This window comes from Dysidea avara, chromosome 12, assembly GCF_963678975.1.
Source record: "Dysidea avara chromosome 12, odDysAvar1.4, whole genome shotgun sequence".
Lineage (NCBI taxonomy): Eukaryota > Metazoa > Porifera > Demospongiae > Dictyoceratida > Dysideidae > Dysidea > Dysidea avara.
The window spans coordinates 26,333,273-26,354,114 of NC_089283.1; the positions used below are offsets into that span (position 1 = coordinate 26,333,273).

Here is a 20,842-nt window from a genome sequence, read left to right on the forward strand (position 1 = left end):
TTAGCTGGTTCAAGGCAAGGCCAATTGTTTCTATAAGAGAAATGAATCACAATTAGAGTGCAAAAGGAGTGTACATTAGTGTCACTCTAAATTTAAGTCTAACTTCTTAGATTAAACAGTCAATAATGTTAGAAATTAGTACAACACTCTTAAACTGTTTAATCTGCAGGAATCTCAAGAGTTTAATCAACTGTACAGTTAGCATCACCATTATAACATAGTGTAATTAATGCAATGCTAGGTTAAAATGGTTTAATAGAGAGGTTGTAACTATTCGTGCACTGTGTGTGGTACTGGGTTTTCTGTGTGTGTGTGTGTGTGTGTGTGTGTGTGTGTTTGAAGGCACAGTGCCAGAAAAGGTATCAGCTTCTTTCAACCTCCTAGTATATAAAATATAGTAAAAGTGACCTCTGTCATGTCTGCAGTGGAATTTCTCCTTGTTCAGGTAGCTATAACTATACAGGGTATGGTGATTTCATATATAGTGAATAGTGTTTATTCTAGGGCTGTTAGGAGAGGAACTTCCCCCCTATAAAATCTCAGACTCACCCCCTAAAATTGTGAGTGACTACTACACTATATTTAGGTTTAGCAGTGACACACTAAACTTATCAAAAATGCTCTGAGATTCAATCTGAGTTGCAAACACAAACCTTAAAGTGCTCTCAGTATATATTATGACTTGTAGTGATGGTTATTCGATATCTGGGAGCTCAAGTATATAGAAAAAGGCATGCTTAACTCTCAACATTGTCCTTAAATTCCATCTTAAAAAGTCAGGGGCGGATCTAGGATTTGTAAAAGGGGGGGGGCTAACTCAGGTACTAATCTCTTGGGTAGAGGTGTGCGAAGCACACTTCCCAGAATGCGAAGCATGCTGGAACTAGGGGGGTCTGGGGGCATGCCCCCCCAGGAAAATTTTGAAAAATAGATGCTAAAATACTGCAATTTGGAGACATTTCCACATAAAATTCATACCTGTAGATATTTTATATACTGCCTTTAGATTATAGGTATGGCTCTCTGAAGCATTTTGCTAATGGAAAAGTTTGGGTAGGTACAGACAACCAAGTACATGATGCACCCCTCTCACAATTGCACAACACTGAATAGGTGCATGTTAGAGTAAGAATGCTGAAAGTGGAAAATTTTGAAATTTGAACAATACAAGATTGAATCTGAGAGCATTTTCAAAGGAAATTGTGTACCTGAATTAAATATTGCCATACATATTAACTACACAAGTAGATGAATGAAGCCCTTTAAACAGACCAATGCACTTCATTGTATGTATAGGTGCAGGCAGATTTGGAAAAATTCCATAACAGAACCAACTACATGTTTCCAGTGAATGTTCTATTAGAGTAGTTAGCTGACTGCTCTATTAGAGTATCTCGATCTTGTACACCTCCAATGCTGATCCAGGTCCTTGTTGAATAAACTTTAGCATAAATCCACTGATAATACCTTGGAAAGATGTTTATAAGGTGGTTTTATGAGTATTTGTATTATTAGTGATCATATAATTATGCTAAGACAAAATTTCATTATAATACTCAGCATATTGATCAAGTAAAGCCTAAATATGAAGGGGGGGGGCTTCAGCCCCCAAAGCCCCCCCCCCTCCCCCCCGGATCCGCCCCTGAAAGTGTATATTATTTTGTAAAATCTATACTTTCAAAATGGCATGCACAGCCATCTCAACTACCCCCCAGATATAATATCAGAAAGCCTGCATGATGTTAAAGAAAACTTCTTGTTTTGCCATATAACCATGAAAATTCCCTAGTATTTAATTTCAAACACCCTAAGTTTTAAATTATTTCTTGGAAGATGTCTATACATCATTATGTCATCACTACCGTGCACTCATGCATCAAGCTCTACCACTGGCTTCACAAACACTCATGAGCCTTAAATGCCTAACCAGATTGGTAACTATTTCAACTGCTTTATATAGTTGTGAGCTTGGACAACTATATAACAGACTTTCACCTGCACATGATGGTCACCCCCTGAATCCCTGATTCCCCCCAAAGGAGATTTCCTAGAATAAACACTGATAGTGAATGAAATTCAAGTGTTTATGGATTCCACTTATGATTTAGTATTTTGGGTAGACTTAATTAACCTCCCATGGTTACCTACCTGTCTCTGCATGGTATTGTTCAAGGGAAGCTATAGCTATACAAGTGTTGTAGTAGTAGTAGTAGAATGCTGTAGCTAGTATCAAAGTTCTGCAATGTCACATGCAGTGCTAACTTATAGTAGCTTGTTGAATTTCATTGTTGTGAGCAGCCAGTAAGAGAAGACTTCTACTCCCGGCTTTAACACCAGGTGCAGATTCCGGCATGGTTAATTTCTCAGAAGCTACCGCACTGATCCCAATTACCCTTCAATTTTCCGACATTCTTCAGAATGTGGTTGTTATATGAATGCACGTTCCAAGACTCTTGGAAAATTCAGAGTCCATTAAACATTTTGTGGGTTAGCACTGTTATAAGCTACAGTAGAATAATTATAAGTGATAGTCACTAGGGCATGCAGGTGCCAATCACTGGCATGAGGAGTCTAGGCAAGAAACTCATTTCGCACAAAATTGCTGATATGGCACATAGTGTGGGAAGGTCAAGCTTTGCTGACCTCCTGTGGTAGTATGCGCCGCCCGCGCTAAAGATGGGCGGGCGGTTGAGACTATTACTAGTGGGCGTGTACATTTTATTTCTCCAAGATGTTATCACTTTGTAATATAAGAAGACTTCTTAAATTTCCGAAGGGGACTTTTCACACGTCAAAGACAAGAACTGCCAGCACCCGTACGGACGAAGCAAATGCAGAGAAGGTACTTACTGATGTTCCTTTGTTCTTTGTCGCGGGTGTAGGTGTAATATATTACAATTGTTTTTATTTCTGTAGACTTTTGATAAAATTCTCATCGCTAACAGAGGAGAAATTGCTTGTAGGGTGGGTATCATATAGAATAATTAACAGTGTATTGTGTATCTCCGCATTCTAGGTGATGCGGACATGTCGTGACATGGGAATACGAACTGTGGCGGTGTACAGTGATGCTGATTCACAATCGGTCAGTTCAATAACAGAGGCTTATCTACAAAAGCTAGGAAATACGGTATAGCATAAATATTTCGAGGGGCTACTTTTTTGAGGTTGAGCAATGTTAGGCCACTCCAAATGAGAATGTAGTTTCCTGTCTGAGTTTTTTTGAAAATTTAGTGTGGGAGGGAGGCTTATCATTATTCATTATTACATCAGTGGCCTTTGAGCCACAAAACTAACTATGAAATGAGGTCAAATAACTAACTGCAGCTCAGTTTTGAATGCACAGTACTGTTATTAATCTTGTTTCATACCCATCATTTTGATATTAAGGTTCACAGTGCTATGCTATCACTCGATGAATCTACTGGACCAGAGCAGTTACATACAATGCTTCAAACTTAGCAGCTGAATACAGTGGTGTAGCTTTTCTGCCAGGTCTACACAGATCGATTTACATACAAACACAATCTCTACAACGTACTTGAGTGAAAACGACATTTACGTATGTTGACCAAGAGGGCTTTGACAGGCTTGCAAAAAAAGCCAGAGAACGAGATAAAATCTAGTCTCTGAACATTGGGTGACACACTTCTTGAGCTTTTGACTTTTTGCTTATACTCAGTTAGGCTTCACATAATCTTGTAGAATCTTTCATTTTGTGTGTCATTCAGCATAATTTAGTGCTTTGAGACACATGCTTAGCAGCAGTCTACTATGAGTACTGTTTTAGATTGCTGAGCTCCAAGCAAAGCTCCAAGTGCCAGCTATGGAATATTTCCATATATTACACATTCTGACTTCTACATATATCATCAAAGGATGACTTCTCCAAGCAACAGATGAAGCATGGCTGCACATGCAGTATTACCACAACAGTGACTTTTGGAGCATCCAAATTTCCTTCCCACAGAACATCATTATATTAAGGAGATGCCTCCCATGTCATGGTTTTGAAGGCATTCACTAAAGCTTTTGCCAGTCCTTGTTGATGATGATCACATGTTCTCACGTAGCTATGTAGTAATTCATATGGATAACTACTAGTAAATTATGTAGTAATTCACATGGCTAACTACTAGTAAATTATGTAGTAATTCACATGGCTAACTACTAGTAAATTATGTAGTAATTCACATGGCTAATTACTAGTAAATTATGTAGTAATTCACATGGCTAACTACTAGTAAATTTGGAAGCTCTAGGTATATTCACAGATTACAACTGGTACAATCGTTGATATTTCATCAACAGCGCGGGTAAACAATCTGAACTATTATATTATTTCTTGAGCACTTGCTATAGCTACTTATCAAATGTGATAGCTGTACATGCCATGCAGTGCAGAGATTGAGATTCCATCATCTGCTTTGCAAAATGACCAATCAGTTACAATGCCTCTTTGAGCCATTCTTTCAGAGTTTCAGCACATAACAGAAGGCTTTACACAGATCCATACATGTGGTAGCACTGCCAAGAAATAATAATCTCATAATTAGAGAATAATGACAATAATATGGCAATAATGACTATTTAATGTGGGTGCTCAGAAGTTATGTGAACGGAGGATGGGAATCTACATCCTCATTTGGAGTGGTCTTACCTTTTAATTTTTTTTTGTGGATTTGCAAATACTCCCAAAATGCATTAAACTATATGGATATTGATTTTTGCTAAACCTTGAAATCGCAAAAATGTTCTTCAAAATTAGGCTATGCATAATTACGTGATGATGTGGTTACAAAAAAATGTTTTGGTAACAATATTTAATTTCAAAAGTTATATTACAAGTATCCTTGTTTGTGGCCTGTACTTGGTGTACACACAAGGATACAGAGGCTGTGGCCTATACTTGGTGTTCACACAAGGTGTGGCCTATACTTAGTGTTCACACAAGGATACAGAGGTTGTAGCCTATACTTGGTGTTCACACAAGGATACAGAGGCTGTGGCCTATACTTGGTGTTCACATAAGGATACAGAGGCTGTTCCCATATTAGCCTTTAGAATGCTTAACTCTGGCCCCTATGTTAATAAAGAAAAGTGTTTCGTTAAATGCGAAAGCCAATATATTGGCTTTTGTTACACGCATTCGTTCAAACACACGTATCTTGTGAACGAAATATCCTACGGTTTGTACCATGCTACTCTGTGGTTAATGGGTAATACCCTAAGCTTTATCCGAACATTGTAGCATGATTGAGTGTGAAGTAAGGCCAATATGCATTTGAAAGAATTTTCGGCCATTTTTAAGACGATAATTGCTACGATACTACCTGTCATAAAGGAGAGACGGAACAACGGAGGTTAGTAAAAGTTATATGATGTTGTAGATCTATCCTTCGTGAGTAGTTTAACACAAACCACAAAGGAATAGGTTGTTCCTACATGGAGTAACAGGAGCCCAAATTTATATGTCAAAATACGTATTTTTCGTAAAATAACTTTCGTTTTTAAGAACCAAAGCCAAAATATTGGCTTTAGGGGCCAAAGGGTTAAGAGCTGAATGCATACAAATGGCCAAAGCCATGTTATAACATATAACCCACAATACTTAGTTACATACTTGGATGGCTGATGAAGGAGTGAATGTGGGACCAGCACTAGCTACCGACAGTTACCTCAATATGGATGCCATTTTGAGAGCTATTGATAAAACCGGAGCACAAGCGGTGAGAGTGTATGTTAGCTTGGCAGCAGTTACATCACCATGGTGATAGGTTCACCCTGGATATGGCTTCTTGTCAGAAAACCAAAGATTTGCTGAAAGATTGGTAAGCTGTTGTTACTAAATGGTATATCATGTATTGTGCCCCAGGCCAAACAAGGAGTGGCTTTCATTGGTCCTAAACAACATGCCATTGATGTGATGGGAGATAAATTGGCTAGTAAACGTACTGCAATGAAGGCACAAGTGAATATCATTCCTGGATTTGATGGAATTGTGAAGGTGCCATCTGTTTTAGGATATATGGTACTGTGATAGGGGCTTGAATGTTATGTAGGACGCAGAAGAAGCAGTTTCATTGGCTAGAGAAATAGGTAGGAGTGTGTATGTTGTTGAAGAGTGTACATGTTACAGCCTTTAATAGATGGTCAGTGTATCTCAAGTGTACAATATATTCTATTAGTGTGGTGCCCTGTAGTCTGAGACCATTGGGTAACTTGCAGGTTGTTTTTGTGTGTACCCTAACTCAAAGTCAGCTGCTAACTGACTCTGGGGATGCTCAAGTAACAATCTACTGCTATTGCTCGGGCTCCGGAACTTCATATGTATACGTAGTGTGGGAGGATCAAAGTGCTGACGAGTACTGTCGTATAGTATTATAGGAGTCATACCATATGGTTATGGTAATACAGTACAGTTACCCTCACAGTTGTGGTAATACTACCTTCACAGTTATGTAAGAATTGTTACAAAAATAACCCACTCAGATAGCCCAAAGATCATGTGTGTTTTATTGTAAATCTGTAAATCGCTAAAACTATCCAAACACTCCAAGTAAGATGACCAGGAAGTATAGTAAGTACACCCACATATGTATATGAAAAATAAAGCATGAGGTGAAGCTTCATCCTGTATTAACCTCTTGATATGCTGTAGCTTGTATTTTCCATACACTAGCATTAGCCATAACTTAATGTATGATATTGTCTAAGGGAAAAGTGTGCTCTTATTTTCCATGCTGTGCCCAAGGTGTGTGCTACACATTTTCCATCAAATTGTACTTGTCCTTTATGATGTGAATTTGACACTACTCACGGACAGTGGAATGTCCAACAATTTCCCACACTAATAAACCTGTCAACAACCTGGAGCATTATATAGGCTTTTGAATGATACATAGGTGTTAGCAATTGAGTGAAGGGGAAAGCAGTAAAGGCCGTTGATCAATGCACGTAATCCTTCTTCGAAACATTGATGCCCCTATATTTCACATACTTCACTGTATGGACTTAAAATATAATTTAATGAATTTGCTATGTCACACCCAGCAATATGGCACCTAGCTTTTTTTCCCCATCTGCTGTGAAGTTATGGATGCTTTTCTACAACAGTGTAAAATTGTCATGGCAGAAAGTTCCAAGGCAATGTTAGCAGCGCTCAGTTCTCCAGACGAGAGTGACAGTGTTTGCCAACAGATGTGACCAGATTTTACAACACCAATCCAAATCGCACATCAGCCAAAATCAAACTAATACTGCCACTGGATGGCTACACTATTGTACTACCACTCAGTACTACCCAAACTACTCGAGGCTGGTTTTGACAGATGTCTTCTCTGGGTTGTGTAGAGATCTTGAATGGCAGTTTCTGGCCTTGTGAAGGGTCTGGCTTGGCAAGAATCAGTGGTTTACTGGTGGATGGCCTGATAACATTGGCCAGACGTTTTTTCTGTAGATTTTGCTACATATCAGCCACTAAGGAGCCAGCACAGCCCTGTAATCTCGTGTCTGGACTCCAGTCGTGGTTTGCCTCCATTTTGAAGTCTATCTCTTGCCCACTTTGCCACCCCTACCCTCCACCCCTTTGTGAGCACTCGTGATACTACTTCGCTCGTCCAACTGCTCAGATTTTCTATCTTATTTGGCAGGAAACTCTACAAGCAGCTACTAGTACTGGAAGTGGTCTGAAAGGTAACAGATTGATGCATCTTTTGTGTAAATTTCATATGCGTGCTTGCTATCCTTGGAGAGTTATGCTGACTTGAATTCTTTAAAACCGTTTATCTCAAAACTTCTGATGTGCGATTTGGATTGTTCTCCAAAATCCAGTCACAAATGGGGATTGATTTTTTTATCTAAGAAACTTGTAACAAAGGTGAGTGATTCAAGCAATACAGGGCTAACAATATAGCATACCAGAAGTCTTAGGATTTTCCCAGGGGCCAAAGGGCTTATTAGCTAATTATAATAATAATAATAATAATAATTAACTTTACAGTGTACATATACCTACATACATACAAGTTGCAGATGTTGGTATGATAGAATTGGGACATATGGCAGCACACTGATGGTCCACTGACATCCTGTGTCAGTGGCCGGAAGCTAAATTGTAGAGTGATTAGCTACAAAGTTTACTTACTAGTCTACGATTACTTAAAAGGGGGGGAAATTAACAGTTAAAGGGAGTTGAAGTTAGGTTGGTGAGGGATCTTTGAACACTTTGAGCATGGACATAGAAATGAAAAAGAGCAGGTGTTGTTGGAGGTGAAATTGGCAGTGAAATGATTCCACAGATAATCTAAAAGTTTGGTCTTTATCTTGAGTGGGTTGTCCTGGTAGTTGATAACGGGAAGGGCATTCCAGATGCGAGGAAGCCGGTTAAAATAAAAGTTACTAGTGGAATTGTCAGGTGATCTTGTTTGGAGTAGCTTGTTTCCAGAAGCTAGACGTGTGTGACCAGTTGCAAATTTAATGAAATTATTGATGTCAAATCCATTGTGGGGGTTGTGGAGATTTTTAAGAAAGAACATCACATCATTTACATCAAGAATGTACATCAGGGGTAGCATATGGAGATTTATAAGACGAGACTTGTAGTTAGTAGAGTAATCATTTAGAATGTATTTAGTTGCACGCCTCTGAACACGTTCGAGTTGCTGAATGTGCTTAATTAGGTGGGGTTTCCAGATGACCGAGCAGTAGAAAAACTGGGATCTAACAAGAGAGGTATATAGTCGAGATTTGGCTTGGACATAATTTTGTAGGGAGAAAGATCTTCTTAGAAGTCCAAGTACCTGATAGGATTTGGAGATAATGTGGTTATAGTGAGCATCCCATGACAGGTCGCTTGATAACATAATTCCTAGATCTTTGTATGTATCAACACAAGAAATCTGGGAGGTGCCGATATTGTAAGATGTTGGAGATTTCCTTTTAAAAGATAGCAGAAAGATTTTTGATAGACCGAATACAAGATTCCAGTGGGTACTCCAAAAGTTTAAATTATTTAAGTCTTCTTGAAGTTTAAGTGAATCTAGTGGTGAGGAGATAGTTTTGATGCATTTGGTGTCGTCTGCAAATAGAAACAATAGACAAAATTTAATGATGATTAACAAGTCTATTTTATAGAGCAACTCACCCAATAACCCAAAAAGTAATGAACAACATTCTAGACACTCCTGCACATTTTTATGGATATGAGCTGAAATCTGTTAAAGTTTGTAACATGGTTATGTCCCAAATAGAAGGCTTCTGCTTTCTACTAAACTCGCCATTTAAAACTAGATCACTGGTAGGCTCTATCCCCTGAGTTACAAGTTTCATTGCCAACCCTAAAAACACTGGACTAGCTACTAAGAAGCAAACATCTATTTATCTCAATTAGCTGCTGAGTAAACCTCTGAGAGCTTGCTTGAGCTCATATTGAACTCTGCGCTTACAACTGGTGTTTCTTTTTTTGTGCTCAATTAAAAGTTACACTGTAAGCAAGTCAAGTTATCCAAGACTTGTTGAAGAGATGTTGTTACTGACAGATTTGTGTTCAGGTTAATTGCTGCAATTAGTTTCGTGGTTGCTTCTCAATTCAACAAGTGATGGGTGGTACTAGGCAAGCTTTGAGATCATACCAATACAAACAAGCGTACCACTATTAATCTTGTTCTAGGTCTTGTACACTGGCATGGTTAACTTCTTTGGTATTGGTTGGCATTGCTACCTTTATTACCTCCTAAATCTTTAAGGGGAATGCATCCACTGGCAGCTGGCATGGTAACTTGAGACTTAGTTAGCAACACTTTCAAACACAAATGAACAATAAGTAGCTATTTGAATCCGTCTGGCTGATTAAGTGCTTTGTGGTGGGCGTCACACTATTGGTAGAAGTGCTGGACCATTAATAAGAACTCCATTATTTGCCTGAAGGGAGAGGAATGGTAAGATAGTATGATTTGCTGTGTTTCTATTACAACATGGATTCTATTCCTGGTGAGTGCGAAGCCTTAGGCCTTGTAGTATTCTCAAACATTATTTATTATTTACTAGCATTGGTACCTGCCCTATGTGCAGGACCATCTCCACATTAAACATTTTAATGCCACGAAGAGGGACTAAGCATTAAACACCAGCACTGCTAATGTAGCTATGTAGGGTACATGGTGATGTCACATTTTTTAAAGAGCATGAGGTTTTCTTATGTCATTAATGATGCAAAACACTAAAGTTTATTGTTTGTGGTTTTGACAGGAATGTAGTTTAATTATTCAGTGCATCTTCCCTACCAGTGACTTAAACGTGCTGTATAGAACAAACGAAACCTTTGCTGCTTTACATAAAAACTAATGCAACAATAATTAATATATTGGGAACCAAGCATAAATATTAGTGTCCTATATTTGCTGTGTAGCATGTATGTCGATAGTGCTTTAAAGTACATGATCCTTATGCAGTACATAATAATTCATGCATGCAAGGCTAGCTAATTAGTTAAACTGCATGCGAGCTAAGGCAATTGTATACAGTATATATACCCTACATTACATACAGGTTGTGTACACATGGTACAGTTTCAGTTTCTACATTTTGATGTTTACCTTACCGACTGTCACAATGAGAAATGAACTTGAGCATAATTTAAAGTCAACACAATTTGCAGTTATAGTTACTGCATGGCAAGCAAAAGTTCACAACTTGTCCTATGCACTTTTAGTTCTGATGTTGCAGTGACACATATACCTCTTGCCATACAAAAACCCAGTTTTGAAACACCTGCAGTGTAATTGACCAATAAGGTAATGTATGAATCTTTAGAGTGAGAGCATGTAAGCAGGATAGTGAAACAGTTGTGCCAGGTCAGATGCAGTTCCTCGGTGTAAACTATGGATCTGCATGGTTCCAGTATTATCATTTTTCAGATGCACAGTAGTATTTGTTCAATCATGCAAGCTACCTATTACTACAGCAGTATTGAGGTAAGTCTGAACAAACAGTTTTTCATGTCAGTGCACACCTATGTGCTTAAAACAAAGATGTAGATATTCTGGATACTGGTGAAAGAAGCTTTTACCTACTCTAATACAACACACTGGACCAACACACAGATGGACAAATATGTTGCCAATTTGTCTGCCCTGTCCCAAAAGTACTATAAGAGTCCCTATTATTTGAGGTAATTCAGTGCCAGTGCTGAAAAACTGATCATAAGAGTTTGTAGATGAAGACTTGCATGGAACAGATAGAGCAAAAAGGTGCATCAAAAAGGTCCCAAAAGTGAAAAAAAAAGTTATGACCTAGGCGGGGATTGAACCCTGGCTGGTTATAATAACTTGGGGTTAAGGGAGGTGCACAAATCGCCACAGTTGTTTATCAGTGGTTTTGACAGGAATGTAGCTCAACTTTTCAGTGATCCTTCCCTACACCAGTGCCTTCATCGCCCTATAAAGAGCGAACAAAAGCACGTATTGATTCGCTACAACAACACTCGAGTTGCCAGATGATGGGCGTTTAATTTCGCTAAAGTCCCGCCTCGATACGTGCTTTGCATGCCAAGATATGATGAGCTAAAAGTCGTGTTTTAAAAAGGTGTTCACAAAAAGGCACTGAGTAGAAAGAAAAAAAATCTGTCAACACGTGGATTTGAACCCACGACCTCTTACACGCTAGTCAGGCGTTCTACCACTTGAACAGTATGTGCTGTGGTTTTCAAAGGAATGTTGCTCAAGTTTTCTCTACACCTTGGCCTTCTACGCGCTGTAGAGACCGAACGGAAGCACGCGTGAACTCGTGATAACAATCTTAGAGTAGGCGGATGATGAGCGCTTCATTATCAGCACAGACTATGTCGATTCGCGCCAAGTCTGGTGAGTAAACAGCGTGACCGTCAGACAGACAGACAGCTTTTCAGCTTTATATATATAGATAGAAGATAGATGATGTAATTTTAACTGCATTTCATATTTTTAGTACTTGACTGTATTACTAGGACCTGGTCACGTCCAACCAAGTACATACACCAATGGGACAAACCCCTGGTGAGGCTATGCACACCAAGGTGGTTGAAAGTATGATCAACATGTAATCAAGCTAATACGGAGCAATAGTGACAGATATATGACAATAGCGCTATGGTATACTGTAACTAGAGGCCACCAGTGTATAGCTCTCTCCTGTATGTTTTGTATACATTTATACTGTGTACACATCACTGTGCCATTGCCACACCAATGGTGTACTGGCACTTAGCAACACTACTGTAGTATTGTATGTAGCAATACATTATTGACAACACCAAAGATGGAAATTATTCAGCTATGGTGAAGGATGCATTGTAGGTGTGAGATGTCTCTGAAGATGACTCAATCAAGAAATGAGTCTATGGTGGTGAAGGTCAGTGCAGTCAGCATATAATCCCATACCAAGCTCAGTGGAGTATCCAGGTGTTGGAAGCCATGCAGTCAGGTGAGACAGGCAAGCCAGCAAGCAGGAAACCATCATACATTAATAATCATTTTGAAAAAAATACATACACTATAGATTATTGAAGTTCCATACTGTTGGAACAGGCCAAGTCAATAGCCATATCTTGCGATTGTATATTACATCTGTGGTGTGTTGATCTTGAACCTCTTAAACACATCACTGCTGAGCGGAGTAAAGAGAAAGAGAGTTTACATAGTATCCAAAAATAGAGTTTGGCTATCAGCAATCCAGGTGAACTGAAAACCTATGAAATATACAATACAAACAAACATTAAACATACACTCCTCTTAATTTTACACTGAAACATGGACAGTCAAGCCAACCAGAGCATGCAAGTGCACAATACAAATAAACAAACCACCATTAACTTTATTCCTCGTCTTGTGCAACTGCTGCAATCACTCCACTAACTGATCTTCTCCTTCACTATCTGGTATGGGTATAGTACCTTGCTCTTTACACAAATAGCATCCACTGACAGCTGGCATGGCGACTTGAGGCTTAGTGTGCCAGCTGGCAACACTTTCTAAAACAGTTGAAGAGTAGTTCTTTCCTCAAACAGTGCCACCATAGCCAGTGGAAATGGTACACATACATGGGCAAGTTGGTATCTGAAAATCACAACACTACAACTAAAATTTGACAAACACAAAAGCAAGTATGCTAGTGATATTAGTTGCATTGCCTACTTGCAATTTGTATTGGGTACATTGTAGGTGAGTGATGTCTCTGAAGATGACTTAATCAAGAAGCGAGGCTTTTCATGATAAGGTGGGAAGGCCGGCACAATCAGAAAATCAAGCCAATATATTAGAATCCTGGGATAAAAGTAGCAAGGCTTGGTGAATGGATCATTGTGCATGTCCATGACCAATTTCATGTTCGGATGGAAACATCCTAAACTGGGCCATTTCTTGCCAAAATTCCATTACGCATGCAAAGCATACGAGAATGCACTCAGAGTTACAGTAGATTTTCTGGCTTGTTGCTGATAGAACTGGTCCCTTATTAAACTCAGTATTGGCCAGGAAGCTTAATATGTGCTTAAGACTTTGTTGCAAGGTAGTTTTTGCTCTGTGATTATTGTGGTCGGGTTATCCAAGCAGTAAATACTCTAATAGAGCAGTCATATAAATACTCTAATAATGCAGTCAAGTGTATATCTGATAACAACAATCCTTGCACTGAATTTGACAGCTATCAAAGGCATCAGCACCGTAAATTTTAGCTCATATTAGGAGACTCTCAGTCTGTATATACATTGCAATTTGATCAGTTTCGTGTGTGTACTGAAACGTTGATGGCATTACTATGCAGAATGCAAAATTACACTATTCATGACAGTCTTCATTATCAATTAAACAAATCCATAATCCATCACTGGATTAATAAAAAATAGAGGTGTACTAATATAAGAAAACTAAACCGATCCGATACCAATACGATATGGATTAATCATTTTCAAACCGATACGATACCGATATGATATACCGATATAACTAAGCGTAGCTATTTATGTTTGAAGAACCACATGTGCCATGTTTAACTTTATTTTAGCTACTGAAGAAACTACTGAAGACAGTCTTAAGATTGTTGGCTATGCTTGGTTACCCATGGTGGTGTAGCCTCTATTGACAGCTCAGACTATAAGGCACCCACAAATATTTTAATACATGCCCCTGCCAAGTTTTTTGCTGTTTCCCTAGGCCCATCACTATGAGTGTTTGTTGTATGATTGGTAAGCTTTGTGACAACAAAACAGTAATTATCCATGCACTTAGATGGCTTCGTGTAGCATACTGCTTTTAGACAAGGAAGATAACTACTGTTTCCCATCCTTGTTTGCTAAATAATAGGGTTTATAATATGGCTTGATCATTCATTGGACAGTGTCCTCAAGATAGTTCAGTTGTATATCGGTGTATCGTATCGGGTTTTAGCAGTAATATTGGCTCCCACCGATATAGTAGAAATGTCTCTATTGGCCACTGATATGATATTTATCGGTATATCAGTACACCTCTAATAAAAAGTACATAAACTAGATGAATAAAAAATAGAAGAGGGAGAATAAGAATTGTTGAAAAAAGCCATGAAACAAGAAGGGATTGCTGGCACACAAATCCCTATTTGACTCTTTTCGAAATGACGGAGCATGTAACTATTATGACAGAGAGTCAAAATAGGGAATTGTGATTTACATTACCATCCCAGCGATCCCTTCTTGTTTCATGGCTTTCTTTGTTTTATTTTCCCTCTTAAAATTTTCAAGTTTTATTCATCTAGTGGAATAGGATGATTTTAACCTTATTACAGCCCTAATAGTCAGCCTGTTCCGTGTTTTAGTCACCTTCGGCTACACCTACAAATGTTTTTAAATTACACTGCAATAATACGATTATTAAACTGTCCAAGTCCAGTGAATTCTCGGTTAGATTCAGTGGCCAGGACAGTTTGTACAGCTATCTAATCACTGTTTGTGAGGTTGATCTGAAGTGTGGTCATCAATGCTGCAAAGTTGGAGGCATCAGTATCAAGTGGCATTACTCAATACACTGTAGTTAACTTTCATTGTTCTTGTCGTGGCGTATTTCAAATTGTGTAACAACTCTGCCTTGATCACTCTTCTGCAAAGTGAACGCGAAGCCTTTCATATTTATTGTTTTTGTGTAACTACAGTGTAGTTTGAGGCAGCTGGAACAACAGAACACTACAGGTTAGCTAGCTTGTACATTGCTCACGCTCCAGTTGTAACTACCATGTTTTCCACTGTCAAATGCAGCAAAAGCTGTAGGCTCTAGGGACATTCTGGGGCATAGTGATACTGTATATTAAATTTATTAGATTCTGTAGAATCGATTTTGGTGGTTTTCTTCCCAGTGATGTTTCACTCGAAGAAACTATAAAAAGTACTAAAGTAATTGTTCTGTTAGAGCTGATGTGTCCTTTGGACTCTATCCAACATTTGGAGTTTGAAAGCAGACCAAAGAAGATTGATTACAGATTTTATCGGAACTGGATAGATTAGGAACTCCGTGTTACTATAATACCATCAATATAAATGTTCTTGGCCATTATTTACGATCACCACTGTCCTCACTGTGTAATGCTCTAGGCTATACTCAACAAGCTACAGTAATCTTGCAGTCTCAATGTAGACAGTTACTGATGAAGCTGCTGGATTATCTATTACTGCATCTAGAAGAATATTTCTAGCTTGCAAGGAACTGTGCTGAGTGGTCGGTAGAAACATAGGACTATTTGTTTTTTCACTGTTGTTTATTTATTATTTTTTGTGTTTTGTTGCAATTTCACTCCTTGCCATACCCACCTTTCATGTTGTGGTTGCATGTGCCCGAGGACACACCACACTTTCAGTTACTCTATGCATTGTTTTCATCATCATTGATGGTTTTCTCTCTTAACAAATAGTAAAAAAAAATTGCTTCCACAGGACCTAGATATTTGCTACTACTTGTGCTGAAATTATAAGGATTCAGGATCTGTTAGTGTGGTGTTTGGTGGCGTATTTTTGTAAAACATCACTGTATCATGGACAATGTACCCGAGAACAGTTGGGTCATCGATGTCAAATCAACAAGGAATTTAGGGTCACTTCTCGGATTGTGACAAAACTTGGTGTGTTTGTAGTACCTGTGGTGCTTATCACTCAAGCAATTTTTTAGATCCATACATCCCATAGTTTCTGATTTATGTCCACAAATATTTTGATTATTTCATGAAAAACTGGTCCATCTCTAGTTACAAAATCAACTGTATAGCTTTACACTGTGTAAATATTTTTAAACACAACTGATGGAAGACTGTTGATTGACCTTTCCAGTGACCCCTAAATTATGGGATATCTACTTAATTATGGTTCAGAAGTACTTTATTGAAAACTTTATATTTCAAAAAAAATGCTGCTTGAAATTCTTCACATTTTTTGTGAATAATAGTAGGGTCATGGTCTATGTTTGATAAAAATTTTGTGGTGGGACCACAATGGGCTCAAGAGATATGAATTGTGTTGTGGTATGTAGTGGAATTTTGTAGCCTATTATTGCTGTATGGGAGTGTACACCTCCATTAACTAGTTACAGGTTGCTCAGGAGATATAAGAGGTCTCTGTCACCTGAACACATCAATATTCTTTTGTAGGGGGAGTATGGGTATTTCAGTGCCATCATTAATGTGCTACACAGATCACGTGGTCACCAGCTCTTTTTAATGAACTTAGGTCACGTGATCTCAATTAGATTATTTACTAAGCTTTGTAAGCAGCAAAGAGATGCACACATTTGCTGTGGGAATGTTTGTGCCACATAAACGGCAGTAGTTAATTCCCACAGGATATGGCACTGATCCATAATTCCACTACCCACATAAGCAAGGTGTACTTGGGATGATGGATTGATGTGTATAACTCTTTGGTGATATCAATGCTATCATGTAGAGGGAAAACAAAAATGGGAAAAAATGTGAACATGTTAAAGTAAATATGTGAGAGTACATCAGTGCTATATACCATTGACAATGAGATCAGATCATACATCTTGATAATGATGGGGCTACTGATGTCAGTTGCTGAGGTTCCATCCTTATGTAAAGTAAGTAAGATGCACTCTTCCATCTTCCTAAAGTTTGGATTGTAGAATCATCCAGGTCTGCTGTCGCTGCTGTAGTTGCTGCACCAATTCTAAAACTGTGGCCAGCAAAGTCCTTAACTGGCAAATTGGCTGCTGTGAGAGCTGATCTTACTTCACTCACAAATCTCGGTTTAGTCAATGCAGTTCCATTCTGCCATCGGAAAAGTGGGCCTGGATTATTTCCCTGCTGTGACAAGTAGGCCAGGAGAGCAGATACTGGGCACAGGTCGTCCCCTGTCTTCCCTATGACAACCCTTGTACCTTCTCTACCTTGGTCAGTCTTACTCTGCTTTATCAATAGGGAGATGATGGATGGTCTCTTGGCATTATTCACAGCGACATCACTAAATGATAAGTGAGTATTTGGATCATATGCCCCATCATGTGGAATGGTGATCTCTCCTGAGCGACAGAAGGAGAAGAACGTTGTTACTGCGGCTGCCCACAGCATTGATTGGTTGTAAGGGCTGTGATCCCCTGCGAGCCATGCTCTTTTCATTTTCCTAAGAATGGAGGGAGTAATGGGCAGACGAGAGTGTGTAGGTTTTCCAGCTTCAACCTTCACACCTTTTAAGGTTTGCCTTAGTCTTGGCATGTGGTCAATTGTGGGGTCAGGGAAGCCATGTGCAATTTGTAATTGCCTCACTCCGGATAAGTATGTTTTGATCGTATTGTGAAAGAGACCTTGTTGACCTAGACATGCTGTATAATAGCAGAGTATGTTCTCTGATGTCAGTAGCGGGGTGATAGGGAAGCTCTTACAAAAGTCTAAATACTTCTTTTCTGCAGCTTTGTAAGTTTTCTTTGTAGATGGAGCTAGGGCTGCTGAATAATAGCGTTGAACTGCTTTGTCCAAGCTGTGGATGTCCATGCTTTGCCCAAGCTGTGGATGTCCATGTTAGGTTTTGCGATAGTAGGGATATTAAAGCTGTTGGTATTTTGGGCTGGTTTGGTGATGCCTTGGGGACCTGTGAGTGGAAGAAATGTAGGTTATTTCATGATAGGGCACCTGCTAATGAATTATTTTTTCCTGAAATGTGTATGGAAGAGAACCAGAAGTTGTGATATGATGCCAGGAATACTAGTAAGCGTATCAGATGCATTAGGTGGTTATTGCTGCTGTAAGTGCTATCTAATCCAAAACAGCCAAGCTGTAAAAAAAGCGTGCGGCCCTCAAAAAGGCTATGGTGAAAAAAGATGTGAAATCCAAGGTGGCGGCCAAGAAATGGCTGTGATGGTAGGTTAATGGTAAAAATTTTAATAATGACAATTCAGGTGAATTTTGTGCCAAGACCAAGCGGCACCAAATTCACCTGAATTGTTGTTATTAAAATTTTTACCATTAACCTACCATCACAGCCATTTCTTGGCCGCCACCTTGGATTTCACATCTTTTTTCACCATAGCCTTTTTGAGGGCTGCATGCTTTTTTAACAGCTTGGCTGTTTTGGATTAGATTTCATTTCTTTTTGTATTTGTATACCCCAAAGCTGGCCTATGGCCGGCTTTGGGACTTTTTTAACCTATCTTTTTTTCTTTTCCACAGGAAGAAGAAAAGATGAAGTGGATGTACATGTACTTTAAATATTTTATCAGTAAATGTACTAATACCATACCTGTTTCACTGCCCGTACAAAAGTCTCAATAGTAGCAGTGAAATTTATCCCGTATTTCACTGACAGCAGTGAAAAGGTTGTAATTGCAATTTCATTGGCTAGGATTTATGTTAACAATGTAGCGCCAATTAATGTCGACGCGTGTTTAGTACATAGTGACAAATTGCGTACATAGCAAAGCTAATGCAGCATATGCAGCGAGTATGGTATTAACTGGGAATAGCATGGGTAGCAGTGAAATTTGGGATAAATACCACTCTTGTTGTATTGGAAATGGTAAATTTCACTCGGCTTCGCCTCGTGAAATTTATCCCCATTTCCAATACAACACTCGTGATATTTATCCCAAATTTCACTGCTACCCATGCTATTACTAGTACAAATTATATATATATATATAATACATATATTGATTACAGAAATCTCCATGGTGGTTTTGTAATTGAATACTCTACAAGGTGACTTCTAGATGCTCTCTCTACAGGGTGAATTGTTTGTAGCTGAATTCTGTACAGATGATTTGTTTGCAGCTGAGCTCTTTACAGAATGGTTTCTTTGTAGCTGAACTCTCTACAAGGTAACTTCTTCTAACTGACCTTTCTACAGGGCAATTTGTTTGTGGCTGAATTTCCTACAGGGTGATTTCTTTGCAGCTGAACTCTCTACATGGTGGTTTCTTTGTAGCTGAACTCTCTACAAGGTAATTTCTTCTATAGCTGATCTCTCTACAGGGAGATTTGTTTGTAGCTGAACTCTCTACATGATGGTTTCTTTGTAGCTGAACTCTCTACAAGGTAACTTCTTCTAGTTGATCTCTCTACAGGGAGATTTGTTTGTAGCTGAACTGTCTACATGATGGTTTCTTTGTAGCTGAACTCTCTGCAAGGTAACTTCTTCTATTGATATCTCTACAGGGCAATTTGTTTGTAGCTGAACTCTCTACATGGTGGTTTCTTTGTAGCTGAACTCTACAAGGTGATTTCTTCTAGCTGAACTATCTCTTTCCATAGTTGCATGAACTCCCTACAAGGTAACTTCTTCTAGCTGATCTCCCTACAGGGTGAATTGTTTGTAGCTGATTTCTCTACAGGGTGATTTGTTTGTAGCTAATCTCTATACAGGTTACTTGTTTCTAGCTGATCTCTTGAATTCTCTTCAGGGTGACTGCTCTATTAAGATGACTGCTCTATTAGGATGACTGCTCTATTAGAGTATCTCGATCTCGCTGCACCAAGTTGGATTTCGTGTTATAACTCCGTGGCTTTAAGTCTGATTCTTCTACACCATTGAAGAGCCTTTCTAAGATGATTACTCCATCTGTACAGTGATTTTCAAAGCATTACCCCAAGCTGTTTATCTGGTAGGCGTGGCAAGCAGTCGTTTTTTAATAGCTAATCTCAATTGCATAATTGTTACACATTGTTTGTTTTTTCGTTGTATTTTCCTGGTTTTAAGCTCGATTTCTTTCAAACCACAAAAGGTTTGAGGTTCAATAGTTAACCTATTCACCCACCGATTTTCAGCTTCTTCCCGTACGTGCGGTTTATGCTGTAGGCGTGACAACATATTGGTGTTATTTTTCGTGAATAATTGCTCATAACTCTTTGCCTGTTTATCGTATTCCAGCCTAAGTTGGTACCGAGATGTGCCTTTATACCCCCCCCCCCCCTTCTGTGTGCCAAATTTCAAGGCAATCGGATATGGCGTTCACGTTTTATAGCAATTTTTGTAAGTGTGCGGAAAGAGGAAGAAAAATAACAGGAAAAAAAACGAAGAAACTGAGCCAATTTTTGAAGTCGCATATCATGGGAACGCTTGAAGCGATTTTGCTCAAATTTGGAATGTGGAGTGCTGAAGTTGGAGGGAGTGTCCACAGCAAAAATCGTCTTGGTAGCACAGAGCTACGGAGGTGCGAAAATTGCATTTTCTTTCTTCCTGTCAATATACTTACGGGTGTTGCGTGCCGGCTTCTTGGGCCGCACGACACACTACCGTGTGTCTTTGTATTGTATTGTATTAATGCTTTACAGTGACCAGCACTGATTGAGGACCTGAACTACAGCCAAGTTATCCACTACAAACTGCACAATCTTTTC

At 38.9% G+C, this 20,842-nt stretch overlaps 1 protein-coding gene across 1 annotated transcript in view; it reads left to right on the plus strand.

Annotated features, from left to right (window-relative positions):
• The first annotated feature begins 2,661 nt into the window (after positions 1-2,661).
• LOC136240033 (propionyl-CoA carboxylase alpha chain, mitochondrial-like) overlaps positions 2,662-20,842 on the plus strand; it is an 86,495-nt gene continuing 68,314 nt past the window's right edge. Inside the window, exons 1-7 of the mRNA XM_066030830.1 lie at positions 2,662-2,842; positions 2,917-2,964; positions 3,017-3,085; positions 5,616-5,729; positions 5,778-5,831; positions 5,876-6,007; positions 6,063-6,099. Of these exons, the coding sequence (XP_065886902.1) occupies positions 2,732-2,842; positions 2,917-2,964; positions 3,017-3,085; positions 5,616-5,729; positions 5,778-5,831; positions 5,876-6,007; positions 6,063-6,099 (565 nt within the window). The 5' untranslated portion in view covers positions 2,662-2,731. The remainder of the gene's footprint in view (positions 2,843-2,916; positions 2,965-3,016; positions 3,086-5,615; positions 5,730-5,777; positions 5,832-5,875; positions 6,008-6,062; positions 6,100-20,842) is intronic.